General features: G+C 39.5%; 1 protein-coding gene across 1 annotated transcript in view; it reads left to right on the forward strand.

Annotated features, from left to right (window-relative positions):
- The window catches only part of cspg4 (chondroitin sulfate proteoglycan 4), a 65,189-nt gene that overhangs the window by 35,501 nt on the left and 15,220 nt on the right, over positions 1-14,468 (forward strand). The window contains exons 3-6 of the mRNA XM_051381447.1: positions 1,300-4,854; positions 6,335-6,523; positions 6,694-6,969; positions 10,882-11,058. Coding sequence (XP_051237407.1) covers positions 1,300-4,854; positions 6,335-6,523; positions 6,694-6,969; positions 10,882-11,058 — 4,197 coding nt within the window. The remainder of the gene's footprint in view (positions 1-1,299; positions 4,855-6,334; positions 6,524-6,693; positions 6,970-10,881; positions 11,059-14,468) is intronic.

Consider the following 14,468-nt stretch of genomic DNA (forward strand, 5'->3'; position numbering starts at 1 on the left):
CAATAGTACTATTTTTAATAGAAACTAGTGATAGTACCTAAAATAATGTCAACTTAAACACAGCAGCTCATTAGAGAGGTGAGGCAACAATGGCTGTCTTTTGTGTGAAAACTACTCCTTCCTAAACTAAAACTTGCATAACTTGAGAGAATAGCTTGAAATACAAATGCAGATTCAGTGTTAAGTTTAGATAAAAGTAAGGCAATGTTCCTACTTATTTTCTTCCACAGGAGAAGCAAGTAGAAAAACACTTGAATATGAAATAGTGCTAAATATGTATGTAAATTTAATGTCACAGCAAACCATCTCTATTATTATGCACTCACTTACCAATGTAGTGGGTGTTCTTTTTCTGTGTTGTTTTGGTGAAAGATTATTTAAAGCGGAGAAAATGCCTTTTACATAAAAAATCACATCAGTGTTATTTCAGGACGATAATAATCTATTGATTTATTTTCTACTATAATCCCAAAAACATCAGATAACTGTTACTACAGCCATTCTGCTTCAAGACATGCATATGACACATTTGATAGGTGCCACTCTGAAAACAACCTAAACTGATTAGATTTTTCTGCTGTCTTCTCTAATTGTCTCAATGGAATGAGAACCATGACATTTTACATCTATAATTAATTGCTTGGCAGCTTCAAAAAGCAGCAAAATTAGCATCAGGTGTGCTATCACAGAGATTCATACAGATTTTCCCCAGAAAGCACAATATCTCTGCATTTTCAATGAGATGTAATCTCAGGGTATGTGTAATAAAAGGAAATGTTAGCTTTACCTGTTCTTCCAAGAGATATGAGATGCACTGAACAAATAGACTCAAGGCTTTACAAAAATGCAATTGCCTTATCTGTTATGCATGTGTAAGAATCATGTTGTTTAACTTTATTCAAACAAAACCCAGATCTCTGATGTTATCAGTAAAACGTCTTGAAACTATTCATTTTAATAAATAGCAATGCGTATACCTGAGGAATTTTCTGGGGTTGTAGATACACTACCTAGATCATTAATGTTAATATCACAATAAAATGAAGCTTAAACTTTTATGACTCAACAAATTAGCCCCCTATAACTGGTAAGTGAGAGGATCCAGAAATGGTCATGAGCATACATAAGAGTATTTGGGTTGGTATTTGAATGTTAAAAAGAGAGCTTCTTTGGATTTCATAAATAAGACTTCATAAATATTGAAAGGACTATTCAAAGTTGTAACTTGTAGTGTTTGCTCCATTTTAGAGAAGGGATTTTCTTTAATCCTTATACGTTAATGATTTTTTTTTTCCATAGGCACGGATGAACATGGGGGCTGGCGAGGTAACACTGTCCTCATCCCAAGGAGTACAGCTGAACAACCTTCTGGACCACAAAATATCACTCACTCTGCAAGATGGAAAACTCACCATGACAATTGATGAGCTCTTCCCAACATATGTTCCTGTGAATGATGACGGAGAACAGCTCAATATTGACCTGGGCATATGGCTTGGTGGAACAGGAGACCTGGATGCTCCCTACTTGAGCAATGCCATTCCCCCTTTCCGTGGCTGCATGACTCACATCAAATTTGAGTCCCATCAATTTGATATTCTCAGCGCAGCATTTAAACAATGCCATGACACAAAGGAATCTTGCAGCAGTGAGTTTGAGGCTGGTGATGGAGAGGCAACTAGTTTCAGCACTCCTGATTCCTTTATGTCCTTCCCCACCTGGAGCGGTGCTAGTGGTGCTCCAAGGGTCTTAGAGGTCTTAATGAAAACCACCATTGAGGACGCTTTACTTGTTTTCCACCCTGGCCAAGAGTCAGACTTCATTGCTATTGGCGTTGTGAAAGGCTACCTCAAAGGTATGCTGGACCTCGGCAGTGGCATAAAGGTACTCGAGAATACCCAGGTGCAGATGGATGATGATCAGTGGCATAGAGTTAAGGTTCAAGTCAGTCAGGATTCTTTTGTCATTAATGTGGACAGCCAATCTTCCTCTCTCCCTCTTGATCCGTCACAAAAATTGGACTTGGTTGGAAACTTGTATTTAGGAGGCATCCAGGGGAAAATGAAAGATTTCTTTCGTGAGAGCGGGTCCTTAAACCATGTAGAGGAGGTGATGACAGCTGAATCCTTCATTGGTTGCTTGGGGGAGATCAAAGTAAATCAGAAGGATAGAAGCCTGCAGGATGCTTTGGTGACCAAAGATGTTCACGTTAAATGTGAAGGAGAGGACTATGACTACTCAAGTTACTATGACATAGACGCAACTACAACTTCTCCACCTGTTCGCATCACGTATGCTGATAGGGACTTGTTTGAACAGCATTGTGACACAACAGATGACACACCAGAAATATTCAAAAATGTAAAAAAACTTCTTGATGTCAACCCATTGCTTGTGCCTGAAGGGGGGGAAGTTTTTGTTGATATCAGCAAACTAAGCCCTACATTTGACCTCAGTGCTGCAGGAATGCGTCAGTCCGAAATAATCTTCACTCTCCGGAATGAGCCCTTCTATGGCTTGCTTGATATAAACACTAACACAAGACGCACACAAAAGTTCACTCTTCTCGATGTTGTCAATAGGAAAATTAAGTATATGCACGATGGAAACGAGAGGCATCCAGATCAAATCCAGCTACAGGTGGTTGCTAACAGTAATAGCTACCTTCCAGAATGTCTAAAAACTCCTCATGAGTATGTCCTCCCAGTTGAAATTATTCCCGTCAATGATATACCACAACTTGGTGGAGGAGAAATTACCATCACAGAAAACGGCAGGACTCGTTTAAGTCCCAGCCTTGTTAAAATCATGGATTCTGACACCCGCTGTGATGAATTAGTAGTAACTGTAACCTCAGAGCCTTCCATGGAAGTTGGTTACTTGGAAAACGGTCAACAGCCAGGAAGAAGTATCTCAGAGTTCACTTGCAGGGAGTTGAAAGATGGAAATATCTATTTTGTACACAGAGGTGGTAGTGCTGCTGGAATTACCTTGGAGGTGTCTGATGGACAGTCAGTGAGTCATTCAACTACTTTTAAGTTATCTGTGACACAGCCACATGTAACTATTGTCACCAACACTGGTCTTTCCTTATCCCAAGGAAGCAACGCATCCATAGGTGTTCAAAATCTGGCTGTCCTCGCTCATCCTCGTAATGGAGATATTGTGTATAACATCACACAACCTCTGATATTTGGAGAACTACAGATAATGAGGAGTGATGGAATGTACAAGCAGGCTAAAACTTTCCATCAATCGGATCTGGATCAAAACCACCTTAGATATGTCAGCACAGATTCTAGCGACCAAGAAGATGTTGTGGTCGAGCGGATTCAGTTTAATGTCCACTTAGGGCAGTTCTCCCTCTGGAATAACACTTTCTTAGTCAAGATCATGCCTGCACAAGTGAAAGTTTCTAACATAGTTGCACTGGAGATGCAGCCTGGTGAAGAGCAAACAATTGGTCTCACAGAGCTTCATGCCAAAGTAAACGGGAAAAACCCAGATCCACAAACTGTAAAATACATCCTTGTCAAGCCTCCAACATTTGGTAGTCTCCAGATGTTAAACAGAGAGTTGGTTGAGGGAGATGTTTTCACACAGAAGGACATTATGGACCATACTGTTAGTTACAGGGTACGTGAGCAAAGAGCTATAGATAGTACAGACCAGTTCCAGTTCAGAGTCCTTGCTGATGATCAGTACTCCCCTTTATACACCTTCCCAATTAACATCCTTGCCAATGCAGATGCTCCTGTTTTGACCAATGAAAGGCTGGTTGTCTTGCAGGGTGGTGAATATACTATCAACAAAAACTATCTTTGGATGCAGTCTCCATATTCTACAGATTTTGTGTACCAGGTCACACAAGAACCAAAATATGGCCGACTGATAAGGGACTCCCCACCCGGGCTGCCTAGATTTGAAGGGGCAATAAGAGTATTCAGCAATGAAGACCTCCAGCTTGACAGGCTTATTTACAAGCATGATGGCTCCAAGACAAGCAGTGATGAGTTCCATTTTTCAACATTTAATCAAGGAGCAGGAAGTCCAGACAGTCAGGAAACAATGAGCAGTGTTTTCAGAATTTCTATCCAATCTAAGAATGAGCATGCTCCTGTGAGGGTTGTGGATAAAGTCTTCAATGTAGTTCGCCACGGTCAGCGCCTGCTAACAACTGATGTCATCCAGTTTAAGGATGATGACTCAGGTTTCAATGACACCCAAATTGTTTATGCTCGCGAGGGAATCCTTTCTGGCAATATCGTCTCAACATCTAATCCTTCACAGTCCCTTTTCCGTTTCACACAAGCCAATCTGCGAGATAAGAACATCCTCTTCATTCACCACGGAGCAGACCGTGAACGCTTCTCACTGCAAGTGTCAGATGGCTTCCACAAGACTACCACACTGCTTCAGATCCAGGCAGGTGAACCCTACCTGCAAGTAGTAAACAACACAATCATTGTCATCAACCATGGAAGCACCAAGACCCTTAACACTACCCTTTTGAGCGCTGACTCCAACATGGACATCAGAGACGAGAGTGAGATCAAGTTCCAGGTCACATCGCCACCCAGTGATGGCAGGATTATTGTGAGTGGGATTGAGGCTACAGTGTTCACTCAGGAGGACCTGAAAAAGGGTGTTGTGTCATATGAGCATAATTATGAGAGTCTGAGGTCCAAGGACTCCTTCGGCTTCACCGTTCAAGCAAAAGGACATTCTGCAGACGGCACATTCAGGATTAAAATATTCAAGCAAGGTTACCTCTCTGAGCCTGAGGTGCTAACAAACGAGGTCATCATTTCCTTTGAGGGAGAACACACCATAATCAACCAGAATATTCTCAAGGTAATGTTTACTGACTTTTCTAGTAAAAGCTTTTTATTGAAGAATAGTAGAATATTTTTCATATATGATCTCAATCCATAGTACAGTTAACAAATCTACTATTTAAATTAATATCCATTTGCTGACATTTAATATATAAAGCACACATTTGTTTTTATTCAACAAGACTTGCATTTAGTATTTACACAATTTGGCAGTGACTATGTGACAAAACACTGTCTTTTTGAAGTTTATTTTGTCTTTGTGAAATATATCTTTCACATGACTCATTCAAGCATACAGCCCTGTTTTGTAACCCTGTCTGTAATCTACATTAAACCACATGAAAGCAGGGCTAAATATGACTGTACAGTTGCTGCTTTTAATCTAGTTTATGTACTAAATTACAGTCTATTAAGTGTGGAAAACAGAGCAAGTATCCCCTGAGGAACTTCCTGAAGCCCACTGTAATTTATAGGATGAGCCTGCCTGCACTTCATCTTGAATGCAATTAATGAGGTTTAAATTGCTGGTCCATTCATAACACATTCTCTGTATATCTTGACTTTTAAAACGATGAGGGACATTTCTGAAAGTAAAATGTTCTTTCTTTTAAACTTCAGTTTTACCATAATGCAGACATTTTAAATTAGCAGTATCGACTGGAGAATAACCTAGACACCCAGTTCACATACTACTGAAATATGTATTGAACAAAACCTTGACAGAATGGCCTTTGCAAAAGGTAAGATATTGAATTTGCTTCTGGGTGCTTTTCCAATGTGTGTCCTTACTATGAAATGGAAAATAGTATGATCTTCTGAAATACTGTCAAATGCAAGCATGACTTCTCCAGAGAGTTTATTAAATCTTTTCAAACTGGGATGACCGTAAATCTGCCTGTGTGTAAATCTTCTGCATTATTTTAAATGTTGCTGAATATCACAAATGTCCTCTTTAAGTTTATGTTCACCATACAGCCACAGTGTCCTGATTAGATACTATAAGCCAAACTCGTTTTAGGTTTAAACTGCACTAAAACTGACTGGGCGCTATTTTGGTAGTTAATGTACAACAAATGAATGCATTGTATTGACATTAACTTACAATACAGTAATGTTCCTGTGCTAAAAGGACATTATAAATAGCATCCAATTCCAGATGTCCAATGTAACTCTTTTTCAAAGTTTTATTTGATTTGTTTTACCAAATTTCATTGGAAGAGTTGTGTAACTATCTACTATTTTTGTCAACTGGGAGTAGTTCCTCTATCTCTGTGTTGTATTGCAGGTGTATGTTGTATTTTGAGGTATATTCCATTAGTCAGAAAGCTTAGTAATTTCACTAGACACACAAAACAGAAGAGTTTTTCTAGAATGTATGCATTGGACATTATGCTATAGATGAACAGATCTATTGTCTAGCCAACTTTATACCTGAAAAGTGATGATATATTATAATGTTAAGTAATAAATGAACAGTGTGTACCTTTGCCTTTCAGGTGGACCAAGCTGATATTCTGCCTACAGAAATGGTGTTCACCATTAAAGAGCCTCCTCGTCTCGGTCATGTGGTCAAGCTGACAAACAGTTCAGACAGCACAGCCTCGCCTGTCCTCGACTACATTCACTCCTTCACACAGGAGGACATTAATCAGGGGCGCATTCTCTATGTGTCTGCATCCATCCAGGTTTATTGACATTTAATTTATTCTGCTGTAGTAAATCATATGTGGCAGCTTGCTACCTTTCATATCCACAGTAAAATCACACAAAAGACAACCTCAGCCTCTGATGAGTCTAAGGTACAAGGTTTATTTTTAGTATATCAATAACTTATTTGAACATCCATTTCTTTCAGGGCAATGACGTCTTCACAGTAGATGTCAGTAATGGTTTTACAACAGTGGAAGACCTGCACATCTCTCTGGAGATCGTGCCCCAGCTCATCCCCATTCAGACCTTCAACTTTACAGTGAAGGAAGGCCTCAGCAGGGCAATTAACGCAGAGATTGTTAACATCTCACATCCCTTCTACAGCTCAGCAAACATCGAATTCATTGTGGAAGAGTCACCACAGCACGGGGACATCCGCTACCTGGATGGAGACGAACTTTCTTACTTTTCATGGGAAGAGGTATGCAGTGATATGATGAAAGAAATATAGAAATTGTATAGTCAGTACATATTGCAACAAAAAATATCACCAAAATACTCACAATCACATCTCCCTGCCTCCTCATTCAAATAATCCTTTCTCTCACTGACGTGAACAGTCTGTGGCAGCTGCATCACTGAACTGCTACGGCTTGCACGTCTGTGGTGTGAGCGAGAGTTTCTGCTGCAGTGTTGCTGCTGCCAGCCCTATATTTTTACATTGAGTTGGCCTTTGATAAATACAACACAATTAAAGCCTAGTTTACAAACGAATGGGTTCTGTGCACAGAAACGCTAGAGAGTTTTTAGTCTGAAACAGATGCAGGAGGTGTTGAGTGAAATAATTATATGTATATTGTTTTCATATCTGTGACCTATTCTACAGATATAGACATTGAAACTTTGACGATTGCTGGTATAATGTAGATATGTCTTCCTGGAAAAAATAGGGGAGAAAATATATGGGTGTTTAAATTAAAAGAAAGACAAGCTGCAGACGCATGCTGCAAACAAAGGGTCTTTCATTTTTGTTAGCCTGGAACCAAAACTTCCCACTAGACCCACAATCCCAATAGTCTATATTTTATCCGGTCTTAATAACTCTAGAGAGTATAAGACTAGATCATGGTGGTTGTTCAAGAGGATTACCACAGCAAAGCGTCACCATGGAACTTTCCCCAGTTACTACTCAGAGCTGTTTTGGATTTGTTGTGTTGTACCAGATAGAGAGGGGAATCTGGGAGCTGCTGCAGCACAGTTATCTGGTCTCACTCCATGTGGTTCAGAGGCCGCAGCTTTAGGAAAATATCAAAAATGCATGAGTAGTTACCGGTGGAAAAACCTTGTGCATTCTGAAAGGACCACATAGTTCAGTGGACACATATCTTATTGCTCCTACATCTAGCACTGGTCTGCCTCTACTCCGCCTCTACTCCTCTCTACTTTGCTGAACCATTGTGGAAAAACTGACGATGCCTTTGGACCGCCTGAAGCCAAAATAAACTGGCCCGGTATATTCCTATAATAATGTGTGAGTGCACACAAAACTCCCGGGCTTTGCATCTGCCAGACTCACTCATACAGTCTCTCAAAGATCCCAATGTGCATGTCTAGTGGATAACAGCGATTACACTGGTAGCAGGAAGGCATAAATGAGCATAAATATCATCAACTGCCACTATGGAAATGTCAAAGAGAAAAAAAGCCTTTCTTTACGGCTTCTTGGAGACTGTTTTACGTCTGCACTGTGTGTACTTTTTTTTCTGTTTTCTTTAACTGTACTATTCTCAGAGAATGAAACAAAGTCAGTTCTCCCAAATGAGTTCCACATTGAAGAATAAATGTCGAAGCCTCAGTCTGCGCATCATTTAAACCAGACAGTAATTGTTCCAAAATGAAAGTCGGGTGTGTTTGTACTCTGTATTGCAGCGTTTCTTTCCTAAGTTAAATGCTGTTTTAAGCTCTACTGGGCAAGTCCACCACTGCCCCTGGGAATGGTCACTGGACTTACTGGTGTTTGTAGTTTTGCGATAAAGTCATCAGTTTTAGTAGTTAACTGAGGTTAAAGTAACATGGGGATTGCGCAGTGAGAAAAACTAAGAGTGTCTCATGCAGAAGATCTACATGAACACTAACCACAGGAATGTAAAGTAACTGTATGTGCCATGAGACCCAGATGTGTCACATAAGCATGAGTCAGACATTGTATAGCATTGTGCTAACCACAGCGCTGACTATGATTTACTCCCGCTTTGAACAATAAAGTAATGTACACACTCAAGAACATATGTGATGTTGAGTGGGGTCCAACTTGAAGAAATATAGGAAATCTGCTCTAATGCAGCTTTGTTTAATCAGGTTCAATTCTCCATCAGGTCTCAATTAGGTCTTCCATCTGTGAAACCTATTAAAGTCCACACAGGCATCTTTATTTTTTAACAAAGTACAAAATGTTTTGGGAACAAAGCCAGCAAGCTTGTGCGCTTTATATAACTAATATTCCAAACTACAGTAGGCACACACAACCTGAGATTTTACATCAATATAATAATTATGCAACTACTATCAAATATTGACACCAGCACCAGTCTTTCTCAGTGTAAATCACAAGGCCACTTGTCCAACAACAACCCACTGTTTATTGTCTCAGCAAGCAGACTGATTGTCTCGCTGACTTTCCCCGATCAGTAATGATGATGGGGGTTGTTATTTCAGAAGGATGCTAGTCATATGGGATCCATTTGGCACTTCCTGCTCTCTGAAGCGGGTCCTCTCATCACAGCAGCTTGCTGGCTTTTGTCTAAACAAAGTTCCAACTGTCGTCTTTATAGAGGATTCTGAATATCTGTAAATATATCAGAGAAGTATCAAAAGAAAATGTTAGGGATTCAGATTATTTGACCCAGATTACAAGTAAATAAGACTAAAGGACTGAGAAACATGAATGCAGGATGCTGGGTGCTGAGATTCCTCTCTGTATGCAGAAAGTCAAGAGAGTTGGCTTGGCTCGGCCGCAGGTGCTGTTTTCCATCTAGCTCACTTGACAATGGATGACTGATTTCTTTGTGCATCTGGTTTCCCTCAAGGTTTCGTCCCACAAGGGAGACTCTCCTTGTTCCTGTGCTGCTCCCAGACCTGATTATAGCTTTTTGAGATAAAGAAAAACATATATTATCAGCATAGGACAACAAAAGATATAGTGTATAGTGTACAGAGATAATAAGTCTCTGTAGGTTAGAACATACCCTTAAACAGAGACCCTTAAAGGAACAGTCTAACAATTTGGGAAATGCACTTATTCACTTTTTTGTCTAAGATAAGAAGATCAATATCCTCCGTTAATTATGAAGTTATAGTCAGGAGACAGTTAGCTTAGCTTAGCACAAAGACTGGAAACAGGCTGAAACAACTAGCCTGAAAGAAAATCTTCCTACCAGCAAGCTCAATACCACATAATATCCTGTTTGTGGAATCTTTACAAAAAACTGAACACAAGACCAGCCTTTAAGCTAAGCTAGGCTAACTAAGGCTAAGCTGTCCTTTTCTAACAATACATTACATTTATAGTTACAAAGTGCTGTGTAAAGTTGTGCAGTGTCCAATGCAGACTTTATAGACTATTAGACTATAATGTACAGTAGTTACACGCTCACATTATTCATGATTACATCAAGTAATGCTGTGGTAACTGTTATGCTACATAAAATGTATGTTTGTTTCTCACTGCTGAAAGGCCTTCAGTTTATAAAGATAACCCGTTAACAATTTGGCTGAACCAGCTTTTTCTTTAAAGAATAACACTTTTGTACAGTACAGGGAGATGATACCAGGTAAAAGGGGTATACATGTGTACTCTAGAGATTTACTGCTTTCCATAAAGTTAGTGGATTCACAAGAGAAAGATGAAGCAGCAGAGACCTAGACATTTAGTTGCTTGTATAAGTCAATGTCCAAAAACTAGATCCTACCTTTTCCCATTAACCAACAGCATATTTTAGTTACTCCCTGTCTAGTAAACACCCACATGTTTCAAGCTCCAGTTTATAACGCAGGCATTCTTTTATAACTTTGTAGTCTCCAAGCCAAAAGGGAGGTAATCCAGTACCCTAGAGCCACAGAAGACATTATGTTTTAACAGGATGAGTAGTACCCTAATCTATTACTAAACTGACTACAATGAGTGTCATGTCCAAGTTAACCAGAATATGATGGTTTCATGGTTTATCAATGTTCTTATGTGTCTTATGGGTATGGGTGTTAGGAGACACAGTCACATTGTAAAATTGTATTCCATCTTTTAGGGCTCTCCGAGCCTCTGCCTATTTTGTGTTTCCTATCATTCAGGTCTGATTCAGAATTGAGTGATGACTCGATCCTTTTTTTTCTTCTCCAGGTGAGACTTGGACACATCTACTACATGCATGACAGCACCGAGAGCACCGAGGACAGTTTTACACTCTCTGCCTCGGCTTATGAGATTGAGCGCCGGAGCCTCCGTGTCACTATCTCAGTGACTGTCATACCAGTCAATGATGAGCCGCCAAAACTGACACGTAACACGGGACTGGAGGTGAGGTTTTGCTCTTTGAAAGTGCATTTGCTGTTACTTTGAGCTCTCCTCCAGCATGCTCAGTGGTGAACTGGTTGGAAATGTTTCTGTAGGAAAAATATTTTATATCTATAAAATGTAAACTTTGAGTTTGTTGGATATATTGTTTTTCCTCTGGAACGTTTCAGCTGATGAGAATTCAAGCTGTGCACAACCATCACTTTGTATGAAGGAGGAAAGAACAAACTTTTTATTACAGCCGCTCAGAACGAGGGAATGAGTATTTTATACTAAAAAGATGAGAAAATAACTTCCCGCAGTCAGTTCCAGTGTCCAATTTATTTCATGTTACTTTTGTAGATATATTTGCTTTCTCTCTTTATGGAAATAAGAACTAGTCCAACTTGTGCATGTGATTGGCAGGCTACAGGCATTCCCACCTGCCCAAACAAAATACAATGAACAATGGCAGATAAATGGCTTTATAATGACTGATCAGATTCTGACGTGTTTAGAAGGGGCTGTTTATTGTAAAAACGACCTCCTCGTCTTTTAAGCTTAATGCTTCATCTTAATTTATATTGATTTCTGATCGAATTGTTTGTGAATTTACCCACTAACTAACTAAGTCACAAGAAATGCTCAAACATACTGAAATGGTTTTGCGTTGGAAGGAACATTTTACATTGCAGGTTTAAGTGGGTATAAAACCATAGTTTTAAGAAGGAATGGTTTCTGAACTCTGAATGAACTCTGTAGTCAATGCTGATCTTTCTCACATCTATATTGGATATGGTTCCAGCTGCAGTTACAGTCCACTATCATGAATCCTGTATGAATTGAGAATTAAATTCACTTCATGTACCAAGTACAATAAATGGAGAAAATGTTTTACTTTTTTACACAGAAGGATACTGACCTCACAGACGATGACGCATGCTGCATCAGTACAGCAGTGGCCTCAACAGCATATTTGTTTGTATAAAGAGCCATAAAATAGAAGTGAATTAGCATATTCTCAGCTTGACTGCTCCAAAATGTGGCAAGCAAATCATGTAAGCCACATAAGTATACAAGGGCAGTGATTCACTACTGTATGCACTCAATGCAGTGTCAAGCGGAATTTCAGCTATACAGTATGTGTGCATGTTAATGCAGGTTCACATTTGCAGATATCTCAGTCTGCACAAGAACAGGCAATATAGGAGTATAAAGGAACATAGTATTATAATCACAGTACCTATACTGGTACCACTGTACTGTTAAATTCCCTGCATTGTAGATCCCTCCCACTTATATTTCTTCCTACACTCTATCAGTAAATCATTTAATCAGAATAATTGCTGTTTGTTGTAAAAAGAAAGGTGTTTATTCAACCTCATCTTTATTTAATTGAATCTTAAGTAGGTCCAGAGTGTGTTTGTGACATGCTTTCAAACTGATTTACATCAGTCATGAAAGGAAAGTTTTGAAGCATCAATAAAGTAGATTCAACTGTACGAGTAGGCAGGCAGTTGGAAAAAGACAGCAATAATCAGCTCACAGAACTGGAAACCAACTGTGTCATTCAGCCCTCCCTGCGGCTCTGCGTCTCCCTGGCAACCCGTATTTTTGGAAAACCAAGATGGTCGACAAGACCACGGCTTTCTGGCAGGGTGAGGGCGGCATCCAATCCTTGTGCCTCCTCTGCTGCGGCTGCAGAATGTAACATAATAATATGTGGATGTCTCCCCACACAGAGCCTGACCCAGCAGCACTTGGATTGATTTAAAGAAGGAAGTGTGTGTGTAGTGACCTCTGCAGTAGATGATCAGACATGATGACTAACATGGCTGACATCAGGCTCTGTTCAAGCTCACCATTGATCCCATTTGGCCCAGTCTATAGGATACATCTGGTCCCGATTAAGGTTTACACTCTGTCTCTGTCTGGTTCTGCTCAACTTTGCTGTATTTCTGAACAGTTGTCCTTCTGGGTCGGACTTTTTGACATTCTTATTTTTCTATATATCCTTGGTCAGCGTATGAGTATTTCTGCCATTGCCTTCTCTCTTCTGAGTCTTTCACATTTTTGCAGGACTATATAACCGTCCAAACACTTTGGCTTTGACTGCCAGCCTTATCCCCCTTGCTATTTGTGCACATGACTAGTGAGTGATAGATGAAGTACAGTATTTTTGTTTCATCCCACATCAAAACACAGACCAGTAGGGACGTTACGCCAGATATTTAGGTAGTTAATATGTGTCTCAGGGAGAAATACCGTTGCTGCATATGGGGAGCTGAAATCAAAATGGAACACCATCCTTTCTTCACGGCCCTAGACTACAATTTAGGCATTGGCAATTATCTTTCTTGTTGTTGTTTTCCAGTAGTTTGTTCACCTTTACTTCCCCACTCCCCAATATAGAGTTAAAAATACACCCTTGTGTCCCCTGTACTTAAGCCAAGATTTCAGATGCCTTGCCAGTCTGGGATACAGCTTCAGATGTCTGGCGCCCCTCAGAGTCTCAAATATTTAAAAGACAGTGGTATCCCGTTGAGTCATCAGCAAACTAAGTCTGCTGCCTATGGCAGCCCCGTCATTACCACCTCCAAATGAAATATCATTGTGTCTGATCAAATTAAATTTGCAGCCCATCCTCTTAGGTGCTGAATACATTGATTATTATATAAACCATTAATTTGAAAGACCATTTTCAGATTACTTGCCCTAGATTGTCTGGTGCCTCGCTGGGGTGTAGAGTGGGCTGATGTGGCCATCTAGTGTCAGCGAGTGGGTTTTTCTCTGTAAAAAATGTCCTAGTACTAGTAATGAACCAGTGCTGACAATAACTTGAACCCAGTAATGTGACCTCATTTTTTATTTTTTATTTAATTTTATTATTCCAGGTGGTAAATTCTGTTTTCTGTTTGGGAACTATTTTATATTTCTTTCAGTAAATGTCTAGTGTACAAAGTTGCATTTCAGCACAATAGTTAATCAGTGTTGCATACATACTGATTATTTTCATTCTCATCATGGACATCACAAGCCAGTAAAATCATTTTCAGATGCCACAAATAAAGCATCATCTTCATTCCTCGGTGTAGTCAAAGGCCTTTTACTGTAATGCTTCAGGCATTTTAATATATTTATCCCAAAGATTAAACCCCCGTCTACCTAATTGGGTGTACAAGAGTAACTTGAAATAGAAATGCATTTAATCGGTCAAATGTTCTAGTCTAAAAGTATGTCTGGTTAAGGCTATTGTCCAATTACCAGCTAAATAAATTATACAATTTACAAATATAAAATTATTTTATGTCAAGAAAGGAGAGGAGAATGGAAAACCGGTTTATGAATTGGACTGGACAAAACTTGGAAATACAATTTTTTTTATTTTGTTCTCAACATATGCAGGACAAATTGCAGCATACCCTGAAGATCAA

Source organism: Dicentrarchus labrax, unplaced genomic scaffold (assembly GCF_905237075.1).
Source record: "Dicentrarchus labrax unplaced genomic scaffold, dlabrax2021, whole genome shotgun sequence".
Taxonomy (NCBI): Eukaryota; Metazoa; Chordata; class Actinopteri; family Moronidae; genus Dicentrarchus; species Dicentrarchus labrax.